We start from the raw sequence: 19,232 nt of genomic DNA, 5'->3' as shown, positions 1-19,232 counted from the left end.
CATCCCCACACCCCCACTCCTTGCCTTCAAACAACCGCACAACCTCAGACCATTGTTTGCAGCAAACTACCCAGCCTTCAGAACAGCGACCATGACACCACACAATCCTGCCATGGCAATCTCTGCAAGATGTGCCAGATCATCGATGAGAGTACCACCATGGGTACCAACACCCACCAGGTACGTGGTCCATTCTCGTACGACTTGGCCAATGTTGCCTACCTCATACGCTGCAGGAAAGGATGTCCTGAAGTGTGGTATATTGGCAAGACCATGCAGACGCTGCGACAACGGATGAACGGACTTGCACAACATCGTCAGGTAGGAATTTTCCCTTCCAGTCAGGGAACACTTCAGCAGTCAAGGGAATTCGGCCTCTGATCTTCGGGTAAGCGTTCTCCAAGGCGGCCTTCAGGACGCGCGACAATGCAGAATCACCGAGCAGAAACTTATAGCCAAGGTCCGCACACGAGTACGGCCTCAACCGGGACCTTGGATTATGTCGCATTACATTCATCCCCCCACCATCTGGCTGGGTTTGCGAAATCCTACCAATTTACTTGGCTTAAGACAATTCACACCTCTTTAACCTGGAATTACCCCTCTCCCCGTCTGGACCTGTAAAGACTTAATTACCTGCAAAGACTTGCATTTAAGGTATCGTCTTGCAACTGACTTTGTCTATATATATTATATATGTTTCTGGAACCCACCTCCTCATTCACCTGAGCAAGGAGCTGTGCTCCGAAAGCTATTGATTCGAAAAACAAACCTGCTGTACTTTAACCTGGTATTGTAAGATTTCATACTGTGCTCACCCGAGCCCAACGCCGGCATCTCCACACCAAGAAAACTTGACTGAGACAAAGAAACGGGGAGAACAAAATGAGAGTGTTGACAGGTAACAGGATAACAAACTCCAGCTGGTTGGGTGAATCAGTGGGTAGGCTGTAGATGTTACTGGGAGGTCGACTTGACGAGACAGAGAGTGAAGTTCAAGAATGTAGAAGAGCAATAGAATGAAATTCTCAGGATTATTATGAGAACAAGCAACACCACAGACATCGATGTGACACAGAGGAGGTCCTGGAGGAAGGGGGTCTAGGTGGAACTAGAACAAGATCGGGAGGCTGTGGCCGAGTGGTATTGTCACTCGACAAGTAATCCAAAGATCCAACGTAATACTTTGGGGGCCCAGTTCGAATTCCACCGCAGCAGATGGTGAAATTTGAATTCACTAAGGATCTGGAATGAAAAGCCTAATGATGAAATCATTGTCGATTGTCGTAAAAACCCATCTGGTTCATTAATGCCCTTTAAGGAAAGAAATCTGCCATCCTTACCCAGCCTGGCCTACATGTGATTCCAGACCAACAGCAATGTGGTTAACTGCCCTCTGAAATGTCCTAGCAAGCCATTCAGTTCAAGAGCAATTAAGGATGGGCAATAAATGCTGACCCAAGTACTGCCATCTACATCCCATCAAGTCATAGGTCATAGAATTTACAGTACAGTTCGGCCCATAAAACAAACAAGACTGACAAATTCTACAAACAACAGCATACCTGGATCTGAGTAAGAAGTTCTATTCAAAGAAAAGGTGGAGGACACACATGTGTAGGAAAAATTACCATTATGTAAACTATCTAAATGTACCAAAATGGGTTTTTAATCTTGAAAGCTGCCCAGTTAATCTGGACTCGTGTTCAACTGAATGCTGGATAATGGCAAGGTTTCCACAGTGCAATTAAACCCACAAGTTTTTTAATCTAATTAAGCTGTAAAAAGTTAATTGAAACATTATGTATTATGTACAAACAAGGCATTGCTTCCTATGGTTGTAAAGCAATTTAGAAGTCTAAGATGGAGGGGAAAATGGCCTGCAGTCATGTCCTATCCCCTCAAAACACAATGGTGGATAGGCAAGGTGTGTCATAAAATAGAGATCTACTGACTGGCTGGAATAGTCAGGTCACTATCTCAGACATTCCAGAACCTTCAGTGTTGATAAAAATAAATTTACTGAAGAGGGAACACAATCCTTCTGATACATACGTCACCCGAATGAAGTTGAGTTTCTTTGCTGCAGCTAACTTCAATAACAAGAGACAGTTTCTCTTCTGGTGGTTTAGTGCAGGAATGTTAGTGAAGCAAGACACGCATACACGCGATACTGGATTTATTTAACCTACAACTGGAACAATAAGGAGCTTGCACCAAAAGGTTATAATAGACAGATCTCCATTTGCCGCATGATTTTAAATTCAGATTTTCTAGTAACATTGACCCAATTCAATGACAATTCCAAAAACGATATGCAAGACTGACTTGACAGGTGCAGGGAGCAGAAAATTTGAAGCATTTATTAACACAAGGACGGTGTCATGTCATAAAGGTCATGTTATTTTGGAAGCATCAGGAAGGTATACATATTACAATTGGAGAGGATGAAATTGCACAGCTGGACACGTTTGCCAGAGTATGGGAGTTGTGACGAAGAAATCAAAAGGAGGATTGGATGGTGCTTTTGGAATATTAAACAATTTCTGAAAGGTGAAAATATTTTGGCAAAGCAGAGGCAGGAGTTTATGAAGTGATAGTTGTTGGAACATGAGAACATTAGGTGAGCAAAAGGTTACTGACAGTAGAGATGGGTTGGTTGCAAGAAATACTAGGGACTATTCAGAATGCAAGACTGAAGAATAATTTTGAGACTTGGACATGAAACAACACTTGCACCAAACTTCTGAGAAAGACGACTGTCACAATTCGGCAAAGAAACATTTTGCTGCGGTTTTTGCTCATCATTCCAATCCAGCAACCCCTGCTGCATGTGCTGCGGAACACAGAGGTTGAACATAGTGGTAATTAGTCAACACTCAATAGCCTGCTCACACTGAAGATCAAAGATCACACAGATTGGCAGCTGGGCCAAGGCTCAACAAGCATCTACTACCTGGGATGGGAATCGCACTCCAATGAGGAGACCAGAGAACAATCGGCATGGTGGTGGGGTGGGAGAAGAGAAAAACAAGAGGAATATAGGAATCAGCTATGTTATTAAGATTAGCATTTCCAATCAAAATCAAAAATAATTTTTCTTACCTGCTTAAGCTGGGTTTCATCAGCATAGTTCATTACTGTAAAGTGCTTCTGATAATCATCAAAATGATCTAGTGAGAAGGATCTGGAAAATTAACAAAAGATTGTTCATACTTTTAAAATATCCCTTGCAATACATGGGTCTCTTTCTGTTTCACTGTGTTGGAGAAACAATGGATGGAATGCAAACTGTTAGGCAGTGCTGGGCATCCTGCGGCCCATTGGCATTCTGAGTGCGGCCCACAAGACATTTTGTTGACTGCTGCCCACACGCAGCGTTGGCACATTCCGCCGCTTTCATACACCCAGCTTTTCCCTTCCCAGTGGTATGACTGAAATGACATGTACTTAAAGCAACAGCAAGTGAAGGTGCTTACTGACTGCACACATCGACTGTGAAAGCCCCTGCATCCAATCAAGTGAATATAATTATTTTGTTCTTACCGCTTGAAGTTGATGCCAGTTCCATTAATATATGATTAAGCATTTTCTATATCCTATGATATATTCGGCATGCATTAAATTTATTCAATCTTATCTAAGAGTCATAGTTAGTGGACACACTCAATTTTTATTTTATCTCTTTTTAAATTTACAGTACCCAATTCACTTTTTCCAATAAAGGGGCAATCTACCTACCCTGCACATCTTTGAGTTGCGGGAGTGAAACCCACGCAAACACGGGAAGAATGTGCAAACTCCACACGGACAGTGACCCAGAGCCGGGATCGAACCTGGGACCTCGGAGCCGTGAGGCAGCAATGTTAACCATTGCGCCACCGTGCTGCCTGACATGCTCAATTTAAGTCTTGCAGCCAACTGAGATGAAGGAGGGATGGCCCACTCACGAATCTAGGTTGCCCATCACTGCTGTAAGGTCTCAAATTGCATGCGGTTTATATCTGATGATGGGCACTTCAAATTGAACTGTTCTCATTTTACATCGCTACATTAAATATTGTTACAATACCCTCGAGCCAGATAACTTTTAAAAAGAGATATGAATTTCCCAGCAACCAATGTATAGAATCACGTGACAAGATTTCACGTTTTAAGACTTTTACTGTAATCAAAATCAAGATAGACTAAACATTACCTAACAGGCAACTGACACACCAAACTAAAAAGAAAAGGTATTTCTCCATTAACTAACAGAACTGAAATATTTCACATGTCATTCTCAGCAGATGTATAACGTTCCTGGAAGATTTGAGTTCCAAATTCCTTGCGGCTTGTTCAGCAGGCTGCCACTTATCACACCTAGATCTTGGTGTCTTTCTGTCGGGCAATTTGGGGCCTCACGGTAGCATGGTGGTTAGCATCAATGCTTCACAGCTCCAGGGTCCCAGGTTCGATTCCCGGCTGGGTCACTGTCTGTGTGGAGTCTGCACGTCCTCCCCGTGTGTGCGTGGGTTTCCTCCGGGTGCTCCGGTTTCCTCCCACAGTCCAAAGATGTGCGGGTTAGGTGGATTGGCCATGCTAAATTGCCCGTAGTGTAAGGTAAGTGTAAGGGGGATTGTTGGGTTACGGGTATACGGGTTACGTGGGTTTAAGTAGGGTGATCATTGCTCGGCACAACATCGAGGGCCGAAGGGCCTGTTCTGTGCTGTACTGTTCTATGTTCTATGTTCTAATTGTATGGGAATTGTTTGAAGTTGGAGTATGTTTGTATTTGGGGGGGGGGGGGGGGGAGAGAGAGAGAGAGAGAGAGAGAGAGAGAGAGAGAGAGAGAGAGAGAGAGAGAGAGAGAGAGAGAGAGAGAGAGAGAGAGAGAGAGAGAGAGAGAGAGAGAGAGAGAGAGAAGAGAGACAATGGGTGGGAGACTATCCGGCATCAGCGATAGGGGCCACCAAGCTAGCTGGACGGGCGAGCTCACAGAAACGCAGTGGGGGATGTGCATATGTTCGGTTTATTAAAGGGGTTGGGTTACAGAGTGTTGTTATTAAGGGGGGTGGGGGGGGAGAAAGGGGTTAAATGTTCTGCTGACGAGGGAGAGTCTTGGGCGAAGGGGCTACCTGGAGGAGGACTGGTGGATGCATGGAACATGGGCTGAGGCGGGCCCAAAAAGGGGGATGGCTGATCGGCGAGGGAGGGTGCGGGGGGGGGGGCCAATGAGGCCCCCCAACTAGGCTAATCACCTGGAATGTTCGAGGGTTAAATGGGCCGGTCAAGGGGGCACTTGTGTTTGCACATCTTAGGGGACTGAAGGCGGACGTGGTAATGTTGTAGCAGACGCACCTTAGAGTAACTGACCAGATTAGATTGAGGAAAGGCTGGGTCAGTCAGGTCTTTCACTCGGGACTAGACTCAAAGACTAGAGGGGTCACGATCCTGATCAATAAGCGGGTGGTGTCTGAGGCGGGTAGAATCGTCTCTGATGTGGGAGGTTGGTACATTATGGTCAGTGGGAAACTGGAGGGGGTGTAGGTGGTATTAGTAAATGTGTATGCGCCAAATTGGGATGATGTGGAGTTTATAAAGAGGATGCTGGGGAAGATACCGGACCTGGACTCGCACATGTTGGCCATGGGAGGGGACTTCAACAGTTATTAACCCTGGCTTGGGCCGGTCAAGCTCGAAAACGGGCAGGGTGCCAGCAATGGCAAAAGAACTAAAAGGGTTCATGGAGCAGATGGGCGAAGGGGGGGGGGGGGGGGGGGGAATCCATGGAGATTTGGGCAGCCGAGGGTGATGGAGTTGTTCTTCTCCTCACACGCGCATAAAGTATACTCCCGGATTGGTTTCTTTATTTTGAGCACGGGTTACTCGGCGATCACAATCTCAGACCATGCTCCACACTGAGATGACCTGCAGGTGAGTAAAGACAGAAACCAGCGCCCACAATGGAGGTTAGATGTGGGACTTTTGGCTGATGAAGGGGTGTGAGTGGCTGAGGAAATGTATTCAGAACTACCTGCAGGTCAACAACACGGGGGAAATTTCAGCAGCGGTGGTCTGGGAAGCACTGAAGGCGGTGGTTCGAGGGGAGCTGATCTCGAAAAGGGCCCAATGGGAGAAGGTGGGCAGAGTCGGACCGACTGATAAAGGAGATACTACAGATCGATAGGAGGTATGCTGAGACCCCAGAGGCATAGCTTCTAAGGGAACAGCGGAGGCTACAGGCTGAGTTTGGCTTGTTAACCACAGGGAGGGCGGTGGAGCAGCTGAGAAAGGCAAAGGGGAGATCTACGAGTATGGAGAGAAGGCCAGCAGAATGCTTGCACAGCAGCTTCTAAAGAGGGAGGCAGCCAGGGAGATGGGGAAAGTAAATGACGGAGATAGGATCCTGGTTGGAGATTCAGCAGGGGTGACTAAGGTGTTTAGGAATTTCTACAGTAGGCTGCATAGGTCGGAACCCCCTACGGGGCCGGAGGGGATCAGGCACTTCTTGGAGGGCCTGAATTTCCCAAAGGTGGAGAGTTGGTAGAAGGGCTGGGGTATCTGATCGGGTTGGAAGAGATAGTGGAGGGTCTGAAGGCCATGCAGTCGGGTAAAGCCCCGGGGCTGGACGGGTACCCAGTGGACGTTTATAAAACGTTCTGTAGGATATTGTTCATGAGGATGTTCAATGAGGCAAAGGAAAGAGGGGTGCTGCCCCCGACGATGTCACAGGCCATGATTTCGCTGATTCTGAAGCGGGACAAGAACCCTGAGCTGTGTGGGTCCTACAGGCCGATATCCCTGTTGAACGTGGATGCCAAATCGCTGGCCAAAATTTTGTCCTCCAGGATTGAGGATTGTGTTCCGGACATTATTGGGGAGGACCAGATGGGGTTTGTTAAGGGTAGGCAGGTGGTGGCCAATGTAAGAAGGTTGTTGAACGTGATCATGATGCCCCGGAACGTAGGGAGGTGGAGGTAGTGATCGCAATGAATGCAGAAAAGGCTTTTGATCAGGTAGAATGGGAATATCTGTGAGAGGTACTGGGACGGTTCAGATTTGGGTGAGGCTTTATTGACTGGATCAGGTTGCTGTATCAGGCTCCTGTGGCAAGTGTACGGACGAATAGGACAACATCGGACTATTTTAGACTGCACCCGGGGGATGAGACAGGTATGCCCCCTCTCCCCACTGTTGTTTGCGCTAGCAAGAGACGTTGGCAATTGCTCGGAGAGCCTCAAGGGGCTGGTCTGGCGAGGTGGGTGGTGGAGCACAGAGTCTCACTCTATGCAGACGACCTGCTTGTTTCTATCGGACCCAATAAAGGGGATGGAAGCAATCATGAGGATTCCAGGGGAATTTGGCCAATTTGTGGGGTATAAGCTAAATATGGGGAAAAGTGAGATATTTGTGGTCCAGGCGAGGGGACAGGAGAGGCAATTGGGGGAGCTGCCGTTTAGATTAGTAAGGGGAAGCTTCAGGTATCTAGGCATTCAAGTGGCGTGGGAATGGGACCGGCTGCATAAACTAAATCTGGCCCGACTAGTAGACCAAATGAAGGACATAAGTCACAGCCACGTGGGAATACCATTACTTGCATGTTCCCCTCTAAATCGCGTACACTCCGTCTCAGAAACATATCTGTTCCTTCAATGTCACTGGATCAAAAATCCTGGAACTGCCTCCCGAGCAGCACTGTGGGTGTTGTTACGCAGACCGCTGAGCTTCAAGAGGGCAGCTAAGTACCACCTTCTCAAAGGACACACAACAAATGCTGGCCTTGCCGGCAAAGTCCACATCCCACAAACAAATTTTAGAAACAGCAACAGTTTAAAAATGTCCAAACATAAAAAAGGTAATTTCATCTTTTCATACCTGTTGGAAAAGCGGAGCCAGAATACATTGTATGCATATAGCTGCAATGGCTGGACAGAACGGAGGAGGATAATGTATCGAATGTCAAATTTAACCAACCCTTCTACATCTCCTCTATCAAACAGCACTGGATTCTCAATGTACTTGCACACCACCTGTGAACAATACATGCTGTATCATTGGTGTGAAAGTACCAAAACAGGAACGCTCTCCCTCAATTTTGTTCATCTAGTAAATAGTTATCTCATATTGAGCTGCAGTTTCCCCATTCCGAGGTGCAGTTTCCCCATTCCGAGCTGCAGTTTCCCCAGTCCGAGCTGCAGTTTCCCCATTCCGCACTGCAGTTCCCCCATTCCGCACTGCAGTTCCCCCATTCTGAGCTGCAGTTCCCTCATTCCGAGCTGCAGTTTCCCCATTCCGAGCTGCAGTTTCCCCATTCCGAGCTGCAGTTTCCCCATTCCGCACTGCAGTTCCCCCATTCCGCACTGCAGTTCCCCCATTCCGAGCTGCAGTTCCCTCATTCCGAGCTGCAGTTTCCCCATTCTGAGCTGCAGTTCCCCCATTCCGAGCTGCAGTTCCCCCATTCCGAGCTGCAGTTTCCCCATTCCGAGGTGCAGTTTCCCCATTCCGAGGTGCAGTTTCCCCATTCCGCACTGCAGTTCCCCCATTCCGCACTGCAGTTCCCCCATTCCGAGCTGCAGTTTCCCCATTCCGAGCTGCAGTTTCCCCATTCCGCACTGCAGTTCCCCCATTCCGCACTGCAGTTTCCCCATTCCGAGCTGCAGCTTCCCCATTCCGAGCTGCAGCTTCCCCATTCCGCACTGCAGTTTCCCCATTCTGAGCTGCAGTTTCCCCATTCCGAGGTGCAGTTTCCCCATTCTGAGGTGCAGTGTCCCCATTCCGAGGTGCAGTTTCCCCATTCCGAGCTGCAGTTTCCCCATTCCGAGCTGCAGTTTCCCCACTCCGAGGTGCAGTTTCCCCATTCCGAGCTGCAGTTTCCCCATTCCGAGGTGCAGTTTCCCCATTCCGAGGTGCAGTTTCCCCATTCCGAGCTGCAGTTTCCCCATTCCGAGCTGCAGTTTCCCCATTCCGAGCTGCAGTTTCCCCATTCCGAACTGCAGTTTCCCCATTCCGAGGCGCAGTTCCCCCATTCCGAGGTGCAGTTTCCCCATTCCGAGCTGCAGTTTCCCCATTTCGCGCTGCAGTTCCCCCATTCCGAACTGCAGTTTCCCCATTCCGAGCTGCAGTTTCCCCATTCCGCACTGCAGTTCCCCCATTCCGCACTGCAGTTCCCCCATTCCGAGCTGCAGTTCCCCTATTCCGAGGTGCAGTTTCCCCATTCCGAGCTGCAGTTTCCCCATTCCGAGCTGCAGTTTCCCCATTCCGATGTGCAGTTTCCCCATTCCGATGTGCAGTTTCCCCATTCCGAGCTGCAGTTTCCCCATTCCGAGGTGCAGCTTCCCCATTCCGCGCTGCAGCTTCCCCATTCCGAGCTGCAGTTTCCCCATTCCGAGCTGCAGTTTCCCCATTCCGAGCTGCAGTTTCCCCATTCCGAGCTGCAGTTCCCCCATTCGGAGGTGCAGTTTCCCCATTCCGAGCTGCAGAATCCCCATTCAGAGCTGCAGCATCCCCATTCCGAGCTGCAGTTTCCCCATTCAGAGGTGCAGTTTCCCCATTCCGAGCTTCAGTTTCCCCATTCCGAGCTGCAGTTTCCCCATTCAGAGCGGCAGAATCCCCATTCCGAGCTGCAGCTCCCCCATTCCGAGCTGCAGTTTCCCCATTCAGAGCGGCAGAATCCCCATTCCGAGCTGCAGCTCCCCCATTCCGAGCTGCAGTTTCCCCATTCCGAGCTGCAGTTTCCCCATTCCGAGCTGCAGTTTCCCCATTCCGAGCTGCAGCTTCCCCATTCCGAGCTGCAGTTTCCCCATTCCGAGCTGCAGCTTCCCCATTCCGAGGTGCAGTTTCCCCATTCCGAGCTGCAGTTTCCCCATTCCGAGCTGCAGTTTCCCCATTCCGAGCTGCAGCTTCCCCATTCCGAGCTGCAGCTTCCCCATTCCGAGCTGCAGTTTCCCCATGCTCTCCAGTAGCTCCCCAGATTGATGTTCTGACTGACAACTGTGGAGCATATCATTAACCCGCTCCACAAGCACTCTATCCAGAACAAGTCGATGGGTGATGATCCAACAACTCGTACTGATATACTGACTTGAACGTAACAACACATCCCAAAGTGCTTCAGAGAAGCATCGTCAGACAAAATTCAACACGGAACAAATGAGGAAATTTTGGGAACCAAGGAAACACTTTGGTCAAGAGGTAGGTTTGAAGGAATGTCTTGAAAAAAGGGTAAAAGGCAGAGGGGCATTAGGGAGCGAATTTCCAGAGCTCAGGCATGAGGAGCTGAAAACATTGTCTCCAATGGTGGAGCAATTAGAAATCGGGGTTGCGCAAGCAGCCACAATTGTCCAGCCATTGGGATTTATGGTTCCCGTCAGCAGTGCATCCCTGCTCGCAGGTTTCCCAGTGGTGTGGGGTGGATCCAATGGGAAAATCCCTTTGACAAGCAGCGGAAAGAGAATCCTGTCTCCAGCGAGCCGCCAAGAAGCACGTGGCTGGAGACTGGAGAATCCAGTCCAATGCATTGCATATCATATTAAACCAATCCTTCCTCATCGCATCTACCAAACAAAGCTGGATTCTCAATACAATAGCATGTCACCTCCTGCAGAAAATGAAAGGCTAGCAGGAGAACATCAGCTGGAGGTAACAACACCCTGGATGAGGGTTTCAGCAGCAGAGGAGATGAGGCAGGGCTTGAGAAAGACAGACTATGTCAGTCTTTGTGATGGAGCAGCTATGTGAGCTGGGGGGGCGGGGGGGTGATGGAATCGGTGAGTGGTAAAGGAGGTTGCAGCAGTGGCTGGAACAATGGCTTTTGCCTTTCCAATATTTAACTAGAGGAAAATTCAGCTCATCCATGCCTGGATGACAGAGAAGCTGCAGGAACCATGGGGACTTTTCCCTTCCCTAACCCAGCATTTGACTCACCTTTGGTGTACTCTCTCTTTGACGGACGATGTAGCTGAGGTTGTTAGTAATATGTGTATCTAGACCTCGAGCAAGGTTCCAGGGTTTGCATATCCAATGATTATCCTCTCCCCTGAGAAACAGGATGAAGAAAATAGAACAAAGATGTATTGAACGGTGACTAGCGTCATGTGCAAATGCAGCAGCTACTTCAGATACAAGATCCCACAAACTGTAACGAGACGAACTACTATAATTTGGCAGTGTTGGTCAAGGTTCGAATGTTGTTCACAACAGTGTGAATAAGTGACACAGTCGGAGTTTAACAGTCAAGACATTGGGCTAGACACTCGGCCACCAGCAGCAAAGTACCCGATGCGGTGGAGAATCCCGCGTCGAGCAAAAAACAGGCTGGACGCCGATGCTCCAACCCCCCACCGGCAGTGGCAGTGAGCTGCACGCCCGTGCTGGCGAGAGGATGCAAATGGGTCATTTGAACCCATTTGCATCCGATTAGCAGGCTGGTCACCAGATTCTCTATGTCTCCGTGATGCTCCGGCCCTCTCGGTCAGGATTCAAATGCTTGTGGATTGGAGCAAATATTTTCCAGCATGGCCCTGATGCGGAGGATCTCACGGTGGGCCAAGGGCTAAGTACTTAACACATGGATAACCCCCTCCCCTGACAATGCAAATAGTCTTTTCCCCCCACCCCCCAACAGACCCCCATATCAAAGACCTCCTCTCATATCAGAGACCCCCCCTCCCTCCCACCCCACAAATCAGTCCAGGGAAACAGTGAAAAATCACAGCTTTTTCATTCACCTGTCCCTTACACCTGCTGCCTCAGACAGAGGTGTAGAAAGCAGCAGCTGTTACTTCATAGAATGCCGAATGCCAAACCCCCACCTCAAGGCTAAGGGGTTGCATAAATTAGCATGGCTAGGGAGAGTGAATCGCTCCTGGGCACCGCTGTTCATGCCAGCGCAAACCAGGAGCGATTCAGATCTAGCGGGAGAACATAGTCTCCCAAACTCCGCCCTTACTTTTCATCTATTGAATTAAAAAGAGTGCAACCATTCATTTTGATCCTCACATTAAACACAATATAGAAATGTCCTTGTTTGTCTCACAAACTAACACATGACTGTACTGTGCATTACAATTTAGTGCGGAAGTTAAGTTCGTCTTTTTCATCTGCTTCAGTTTCAAATTTGAAGACCACTGCAGGTTAGATTCTTTTTCTTTGTGGAAGGATTTTCTCCAACAAAACCTTGGGTCTTCAGTTACAGAAAGTCCTATTGGAAGTCAAACATAGCAACATAGCAACCTGCTCTAGTCAATCAATAATAATACTTTTTACTTGGACAATCATTTCTCCAACTGTTTCCACTCCTGTCCCAAAAGCAGGACATCTCTACAGACATTCTTGTGGTACCTCGTCCAAGTGATCAGGTTTTATTTGTTATGTCAGAAGAGCGGGGGGAGGGTGGGGGGGGGGGGGGGGGGGGGGGGGTCAGCAATCTATTTGATCACTGCAGGCTAGAGACAGGGATGGGTACGGGGATGCATACTTCGCAGCCCCAATCTCAGACCGGTAAACAGGAGCAGGTACCCTGGTGGTTGATTTGTTTCCTCTTCTTTAGCCCAGGGCATCAAGACCAACTTGCATTCAAATATTAACATCAATTATTCCAACATGGATCAGTGATAAAACTGGGTCTGATCACTGACTCATCAGCTCAGATTTAACAGAGGCTGCAGAGTGAACAGAACTGGAAACCTTGAAACAGCATCAATGTTTTAAGGTTAGCAGTGAGTTTTTAAAAAATTTGACTGAATACAAGTGGTGTAATTTAAGGATCAGATGACAGCTATGAGGAGTCACTAAACAAATGCAATTAAATTAAGCCCTGTGCATTGCCCACCTGTCTTCCCGTTGTTGGTAACAGCTAATGAACTGAGGTAGCTCTGTGCGAAGGTTAAAGGTAAGGGGCAGCCATTTTGGACCATTCACTCCTCCAGCTCGCCGTGCCACAGCAGCCAAGCAATCCTTCACAGTCAGCAGATTTTCACATGGAAACTGATTCACCATGACGTGGGGCCTCTGCTCACTTAGAGTCCTGCAGATAGTTAACACAAATATACAGAAAAGGTAAACGGTGAGTTCTCTAACAGTCATGTACTTCATATAGAATAAGCTCCACTTCTAAGGTTGATGTCCAAGCATGGACAACCTCCCAGATTGCAAAAGTCTTGATCACGGAATTTAAAAAAAAACAAATGTTTGCAGTTTTTAAAAAAATCCTCTGTTGTCAAGTAATTGGGGACCACATTAATTATTCTCCTCGTTATCATCATATATTTCATGATCGTTTTCTCCCCTCCATCCCTGCCTCCATTACTGGAGCACATTTCAATAGACAACTTTTGTCTTCAGGTAACTCACCCAAATGATATATCACTCATGTGATGGCTGAATGTTATGGTTAGACTGCCTGAATGGGGCATCACACCAAAAGCCAATCCTGTTTTCACTGCAGAGCTTGAAAATTAGCAATCATGAACTGTGGCTGATTTCTTTCCCCTATGGGGAGGCAGAAGAAAAAAACGAACGACGGAGATTCCACAAGAGCCAGTCTTCAAATTCACTCCCCGAGTTATCAAGAAATTGAAATCCGCTGAAATCGAGAGACTGAGAGCACTGGGCACAGCAATGGTGATGGCTTTGACAATAGCCCTGCTGTACTTTTGAAGACACGTGTTCCAGGATTAGCCATGCCCCTAGCCAAGCTGTTTCAGTACAACTACAGCACTGCCATCTACCCAACGAGTTAAATCAGCCATGAGGGGGAGAATTAAGGCAGCATGGTAGCACAGTGGTCAGCACTGTTGCTTCACAACTCCAGGGTCCCAGATTCGATTCACGACTTGGGTCACTGTCTGTGTGGAGTCTTGATGTTCTCCCCGTGTCTGCGTGGGTTTCCTCCGGGTGCTCCAGTTTACTCCCAGTCCAAACATATGAAGGTTAGGTGGATTGGCCATACTAAACTGCCCAAGGTTGGATAGGATTACAGGGTTATGGGGATAGGGTGGAGGCGTGGACTTAAGTCGGGTGCTGTTTCCAAGGACCGGTGCTGATTCGATTGGCCAAATGGCCTCCTTCTGCACTGTAAATGCTATGAAATTACCCTGGGAGGGGAGATCTCATAGAAACCTGTAACATTTTAAAGGACTAGACAGGGTAGAAGCAGGAAGGATGTTCCCGATGGTGGGTGTGTCCAGAACCAGGGGTCACAGTCTGAGGATACATTAGGATAGAGATGAGGATAAAACATCTTCACTCAGAGTGGTGAGCCTGTGGAATTTGTTACCACAGGAAGTAGCTGAGGCAAAAACATTGTCTGTTTTCAGGAGGCAGTTAGATATAGCACTTGGGACAACGGGGTCAAAGGATGTGGGGGAAAAGTGGGATTAGGCTATTGAGTTGGATGATCAGCCATGATCATAATGAATGGTGGAACGGCTTGAAGATCCAAATGGCCTCCGCCTGTTCCTATTTTCTGTGTGTCTAGTCCTGTCCACAAAAAGTAGGACAAGTGCAATCTGGCCAACTACTGCCCATCATTGTACTCTCAGCCATCAGTTAAGTGATGGACGGTGTTAATAGTGCTAGAAGTAGTGCTATGAGCAGCATGGTAGCATAGTGGTTTGCACTATAGCTTCGCACCACCAGGGTACCAGGTTTGATTCCCGGCTTGGGTCACTGTCTGTGCAGAGTGTGCACGTTCTCCCGTGTCTGCATGAGTTTCATCCGGGTGCTCCAGTTTCCTCCCATGTCCCGAAAGACATGCTCTTAGGTGAACTGGACATTCTGAATTCTCTCTCTGTGTACCCAAACAGGCGCCGGAATGTGGCGACTAGGGGATTTTCACAGTAACATCATTACAGTGTTAAGGTAAGCATAACTTGTGACAATAAAGATTATTATTATTAGAAAGGAGCACCTATTCACCAATAATCTGCTCACTGATGCCCAGTTTACAGTCTACTCCAGACTTCATTACAGCATTGATCCAAATATGGACAAAAGAGTACATTGCAGAGGTGAGATGAGAGCGATTGTGTTTGACATCAAGGCAGCATTTGATGGAATGTGAAATCAAGAAACTCATGTAAATTGACATAATGGGAATCACAGGGGGAAACTCAACTCTGGTTGGAGTCATAACTAGACAAAGAAAGACAGTTGTGGTTGTTGAAGGTTAATCATCTCAGTTCTAGGACATCGCTGAAAGAGTTCCTCAGGATAGTGTCCCGAGCCCAACCATTTTCAACTGCTTCATCATCAATTTCCTCCATCAAAAGAGCAGATGTGGGATTTTTTAAGTGTTTAGTGCCATTCATAAATCCTCTGATACTGAAGTAGTATACCCGCATATGGTTAGAACTGGACAACATTCATGCTTAGGCTCGCTGATGAGGGACATTCGTGTCATACAAGTAGCAGGCAATGGCCATTTCCAACAAGGGAGAATCTAATAATCTCTGCATGACATTCATTGGCACCACCATCGCGGAGTCTGATATCATCAACATCATGGGGGTTTCAGAAACTGAACTGGACCAGCCATAACGGGCAGTACGATAGCACAGTGGTTGGAATGTTGTTTCACAGCGCCAGGAACCCGGGTTCAATTTCCCGGCTTAGGTCACTGTCTGTACAGAGTCTGCACGTTCTCCCTGTTTCTGTGTGGGTTTCCTCCAGGCGCTCCGGTTTCCTCCCACAAGTCCTGAAAGACGTGCTTGTTAGGTGAGCTGAACATTCTGAATTCCCCCTCAGTGTACCCAAACAGGCGGCGGAAGCAGGCGACATGGGGCTTTTCTTATTAACTTCATTGCAGTGTTAATGTAAGCCTACTTGTGACACTAATAAAGATTATATGAATATTGTGGTTACAAGAGCAGGCCAGGTGTTGGGAATTCTTTGATGAGTAACTCACCTCCTGACTCCCCAAACCCTGTCCAGCATCAAATCAGGAGTGTGATGGCATACTCTCCACTTACATGGACAAGTGCAGATCCAACAACATTCAAGAAACTCAACAGTAGCCAGAAGTAAGCAGCCTGCTTGATTGGATCTTATTACCCCAGGAGATTGGGTAGATCAGCCTTAGTCAGATATGATCATTTATTGTACCACATTAAAGACAAAGAGTCACTTGGGTTGCATCTTGGACTTCACCCAAATGTGTGTATATTAATAGCTGTTGTCATCTGGGAACTTCGAGCAAGCCACTTAACTTTATCAAATTAGGAGGGCAGCACGGTGGCGCAATGGATAACATTGCTGCCTCACAGCGCCGAGTTCCCAGGTTCGATCCCGGCTCTGGGTCACTGTGCGGAGTTTGCACATTCTCCCCGTGTTTGCATGGGTTTCACCCCCACAACCCAAAGATGTGCAGGGTAGGTGGACTGGCCAGGCTAAATTGACCCTTAAATTGAAAATAATTAATTGGGTACTCTAAATTTATAAAAACACAAAACAAAACTTTGTCAAATTATCAAACTTTAAAGCCTGACATGGTTGCTAGTAATCTAGGTCAGGATCATTTTTCACATGCAAGTGCATCCGTCTCGCTTCTTAGTTCAACACTATTTTTACAATCTTCAGAAGCATGTGGCATATGCGTATCGAGGGAAAAAGAAACCTACTTCCAGTTCAATCATATTTTTCTTCTCAGAACCTACTCCACACTACAGTCTTCCCCCACCCTTTATCTCCTTGCACTTCTAGTTTTCTCATGTGTCAAATAAACTGAAGCCATGGGGTACAGATTACAACTTAACAGTTCAGACAGTAAGAGGTCACCTGGTGCCCTGACATCTCAAAACCTATAAAAGAGGTGGCTCTTCATTCTTCCTTCCACCACCCCTACCTCACACCCACACCCTCAGGAACATCATAAGTAAAGAGGGCCTATTGAAATTATTGCAAGAAATAAACTGAAATAAAGCTCTGCGTTCAGACAAAATGACTCCCTGGATATTAAAGTTAGGAGCTTATGAACTGCAAGCCGGTATTGGTAAAGTTGCCAACTGTGATTAAATGTATCGAGGCATTAGTTGGCCAACACATCCATCCTTGTGACATACTGCCTTCCTACGTTAATTGGAAAACATAAGGATTCATTCGTCAACTGGTAATGCTTGACTGGTCAGCCAAACAGCCTTTTTTCCCCATTTTCAATATTTTTATATCTGGTAAAGAAAAATGACACAAACAATTATGTCCCTATGATTTTATTCAGGGTTGCACTGGAGCTTGATCTTGAATTCCTGTAGACTCAGTCCAGGTCAATGCTGGAGGGTTGGCAACCCTAAACCTTGACCAATTTATTTCAAGTGTCAAACACCATTGATTATTTCCCAGGCCAGTGGAGGCAAGCCAACATCTGCAGCATATTCAAAAAGGGGGACAGTCAGCCAGGAAACCTCAGACTGGTATTGTTTACCAGCGTCATTTGCAAATTGCTTGAACATATTGTTCATTCTCATGTCATGAAGCAGTTTAAAACTCACAATATCCTGGTAGATACTCAGCAGTTTGATCTACTGAAACACAGCGTTTAGCCTTTACTGACTGTCGATGACCTAACTTCAGGTCATGATGGCAGTAATGGATTTACTGACAAGATACTCACACGGCAGTAATGGATTTCTCAAAAGCCTTTGGCAAGGCTGATCACGAAAGAAACTCTTGTAATAATGTTCCCTGATTCCACAGGACATTATTACATTGGCTCTGGTACATCCTTACCAACAGTCAAAGAGTGGACTGTGATGGACAATCATCCTCTCCAGGAGGTGTCCTCTCTGGAGTACCCCAGGGAACTGTGCTGGGACCTTTAATCTTATTGACATAAACAACCCTCCCAACAAGTTAAAAAGTAGGGTACAACTATTTGCAGATGACCATGTGGTTTACCCATCATGGAAAACTGAAAATTTATCAATTCACTGCAATTCAAGATGATCTTCTGCAATTGCAAATCTGCCAGGATCAATGGGAGATGGCATTAAGTGCCAGAAAATGCTGTATAATGTGCATCGCCAACAGATAGCTTAAACATTCTGAAATCACCGATCAGCAATCTTCAATGGGGATTCCATATTCCACAGATAACATGAAAAGAAAACAGGGTTCTTGTTACAACTTAACTAATACTGGTTTGTCCAATTCTGGAATATGCAAATTACGTGTGGGATCTCTTTATGGTGAGAGATATAAATAAAGTTGGAGCAATCCAAAGATGTGCTGCACCATTCTACGTGAATGAGAAATACGCCAATGGTCACCTCTCTATCAAAGATGTGGAATGAGAATCATTACGGCAAAAGGAGGCAGGAAAAATAGACTGACCACATTCTATAAATAGGGAATGGACGGGTGAGAACCGACAGCAATAAGTACCTGGAACCCTCCAGCAATGGTATAAAATAAAGTAGCCATCCACACAAACTACAAAGACAATTTGTTTCCAAGGCTGTGTATCAACATTCTTTCTTCCCAAGGACAATCCCACAAAGGGGCAAGCTGCCAAAGGAAATAGTCACAGACCAAACACTTGTAATCTTTAAGACCTTTAGATTGGTTCCATTTGCAAGTTTTCATTTGTAAGTTTACAGCAGGTCACGCCTAGTTTAACTAGCCCTAGTGTCACCCATACAAATGTTAGAACATAGAACATTACAGCGCAGCACAGGCCCTTCGGCCCTCGACCTGTGTAACCACTCTAAAGCCAATCTTGGCGGAATACAGATATTTGCTGGTGCTGCCAACACAACTAAAACAGAAGCATGCGATATAAGGTTACTACAGTATTGTGTGGAGGGATGTCCACCTTCCAAAGGTGACAATGCTTATCAGAGGTGGATAATTCCTTTTCCCTCTCTGCCCTTCTGTGAAAGTTTATGAAGGAAGGGATGGAGTGAATGGAGCAATGTACCCCAGCAAATGGAGTTGGATTCAAAGTTTTGACCAAGGGTTGTCATGACCGATGAGAAAATCCTGTGCACCTCAGTCTTTTTTAAACAGTGCATTCTGCAAGAGGCTGAACTAGTTACAGCACGCACTTTTACGCAAGGAAAATCAAATGGTTATGACATTTATCTCCCTGGAGAATGAATTGAAAATTCTCTCCGTTAATAAGCCACTGACCTGTAATCTTTGAAATGGTTGTACAAGTAAAGAATATCTGCTTCCTTTTCATTTTCTGTAAACACAAATCGCGGAGAATTCAGGTTCTTCAGTACTTGTTTAAATTCTGTATACACCCTGAACAAATA

At 46.8% G+C, this 19,232-nt stretch overlaps 1 protein-coding gene across 1 annotated transcript in view; it reads right to left on the bottom strand.

The window, feature by feature from the left end:
- The window catches only part of ttll12 (tubulin tyrosine ligase-like family, member 12), a 58,420-nt gene that overhangs the window by 13,215 nt on the left and 25,973 nt on the right, over positions 1-19,232 (bottom strand). Inside the window, exons 7-11 of the mRNA XM_038780762.1 lie at positions 19,105-19,221; positions 12,812-13,006; positions 10,906-11,017; positions 7,858-8,012; positions 3,106-3,187 (exon numbers count right to left, since the gene is read on the bottom strand). Coding sequence (XP_038636690.1) covers positions 3,106-3,187; positions 7,858-8,012; positions 10,906-11,017; positions 12,812-13,006; positions 19,105-19,221 — 661 coding nt within the window. The remainder of the gene's footprint in view (positions 1-3,105; positions 3,188-7,857; positions 8,013-10,905; positions 11,018-12,811; positions 13,007-19,104; positions 19,222-19,232) is intronic.

The sequence above is a fragment of the Scyliorhinus canicula genome, chromosome 20, assembly GCF_902713615.1.
Source record: "Scyliorhinus canicula chromosome 20, sScyCan1.1, whole genome shotgun sequence".
In the NCBI taxonomy this organism is placed as follows: Eukaryota; Metazoa; Chordata; class Chondrichthyes; order Carcharhiniformes; family Scyliorhinidae; genus Scyliorhinus; species Scyliorhinus canicula.
The sequence above is the reverse complement of the archived record's forward strand: the minus strand, read 5'-3'. Positions and strand labels throughout refer to the sequence as shown.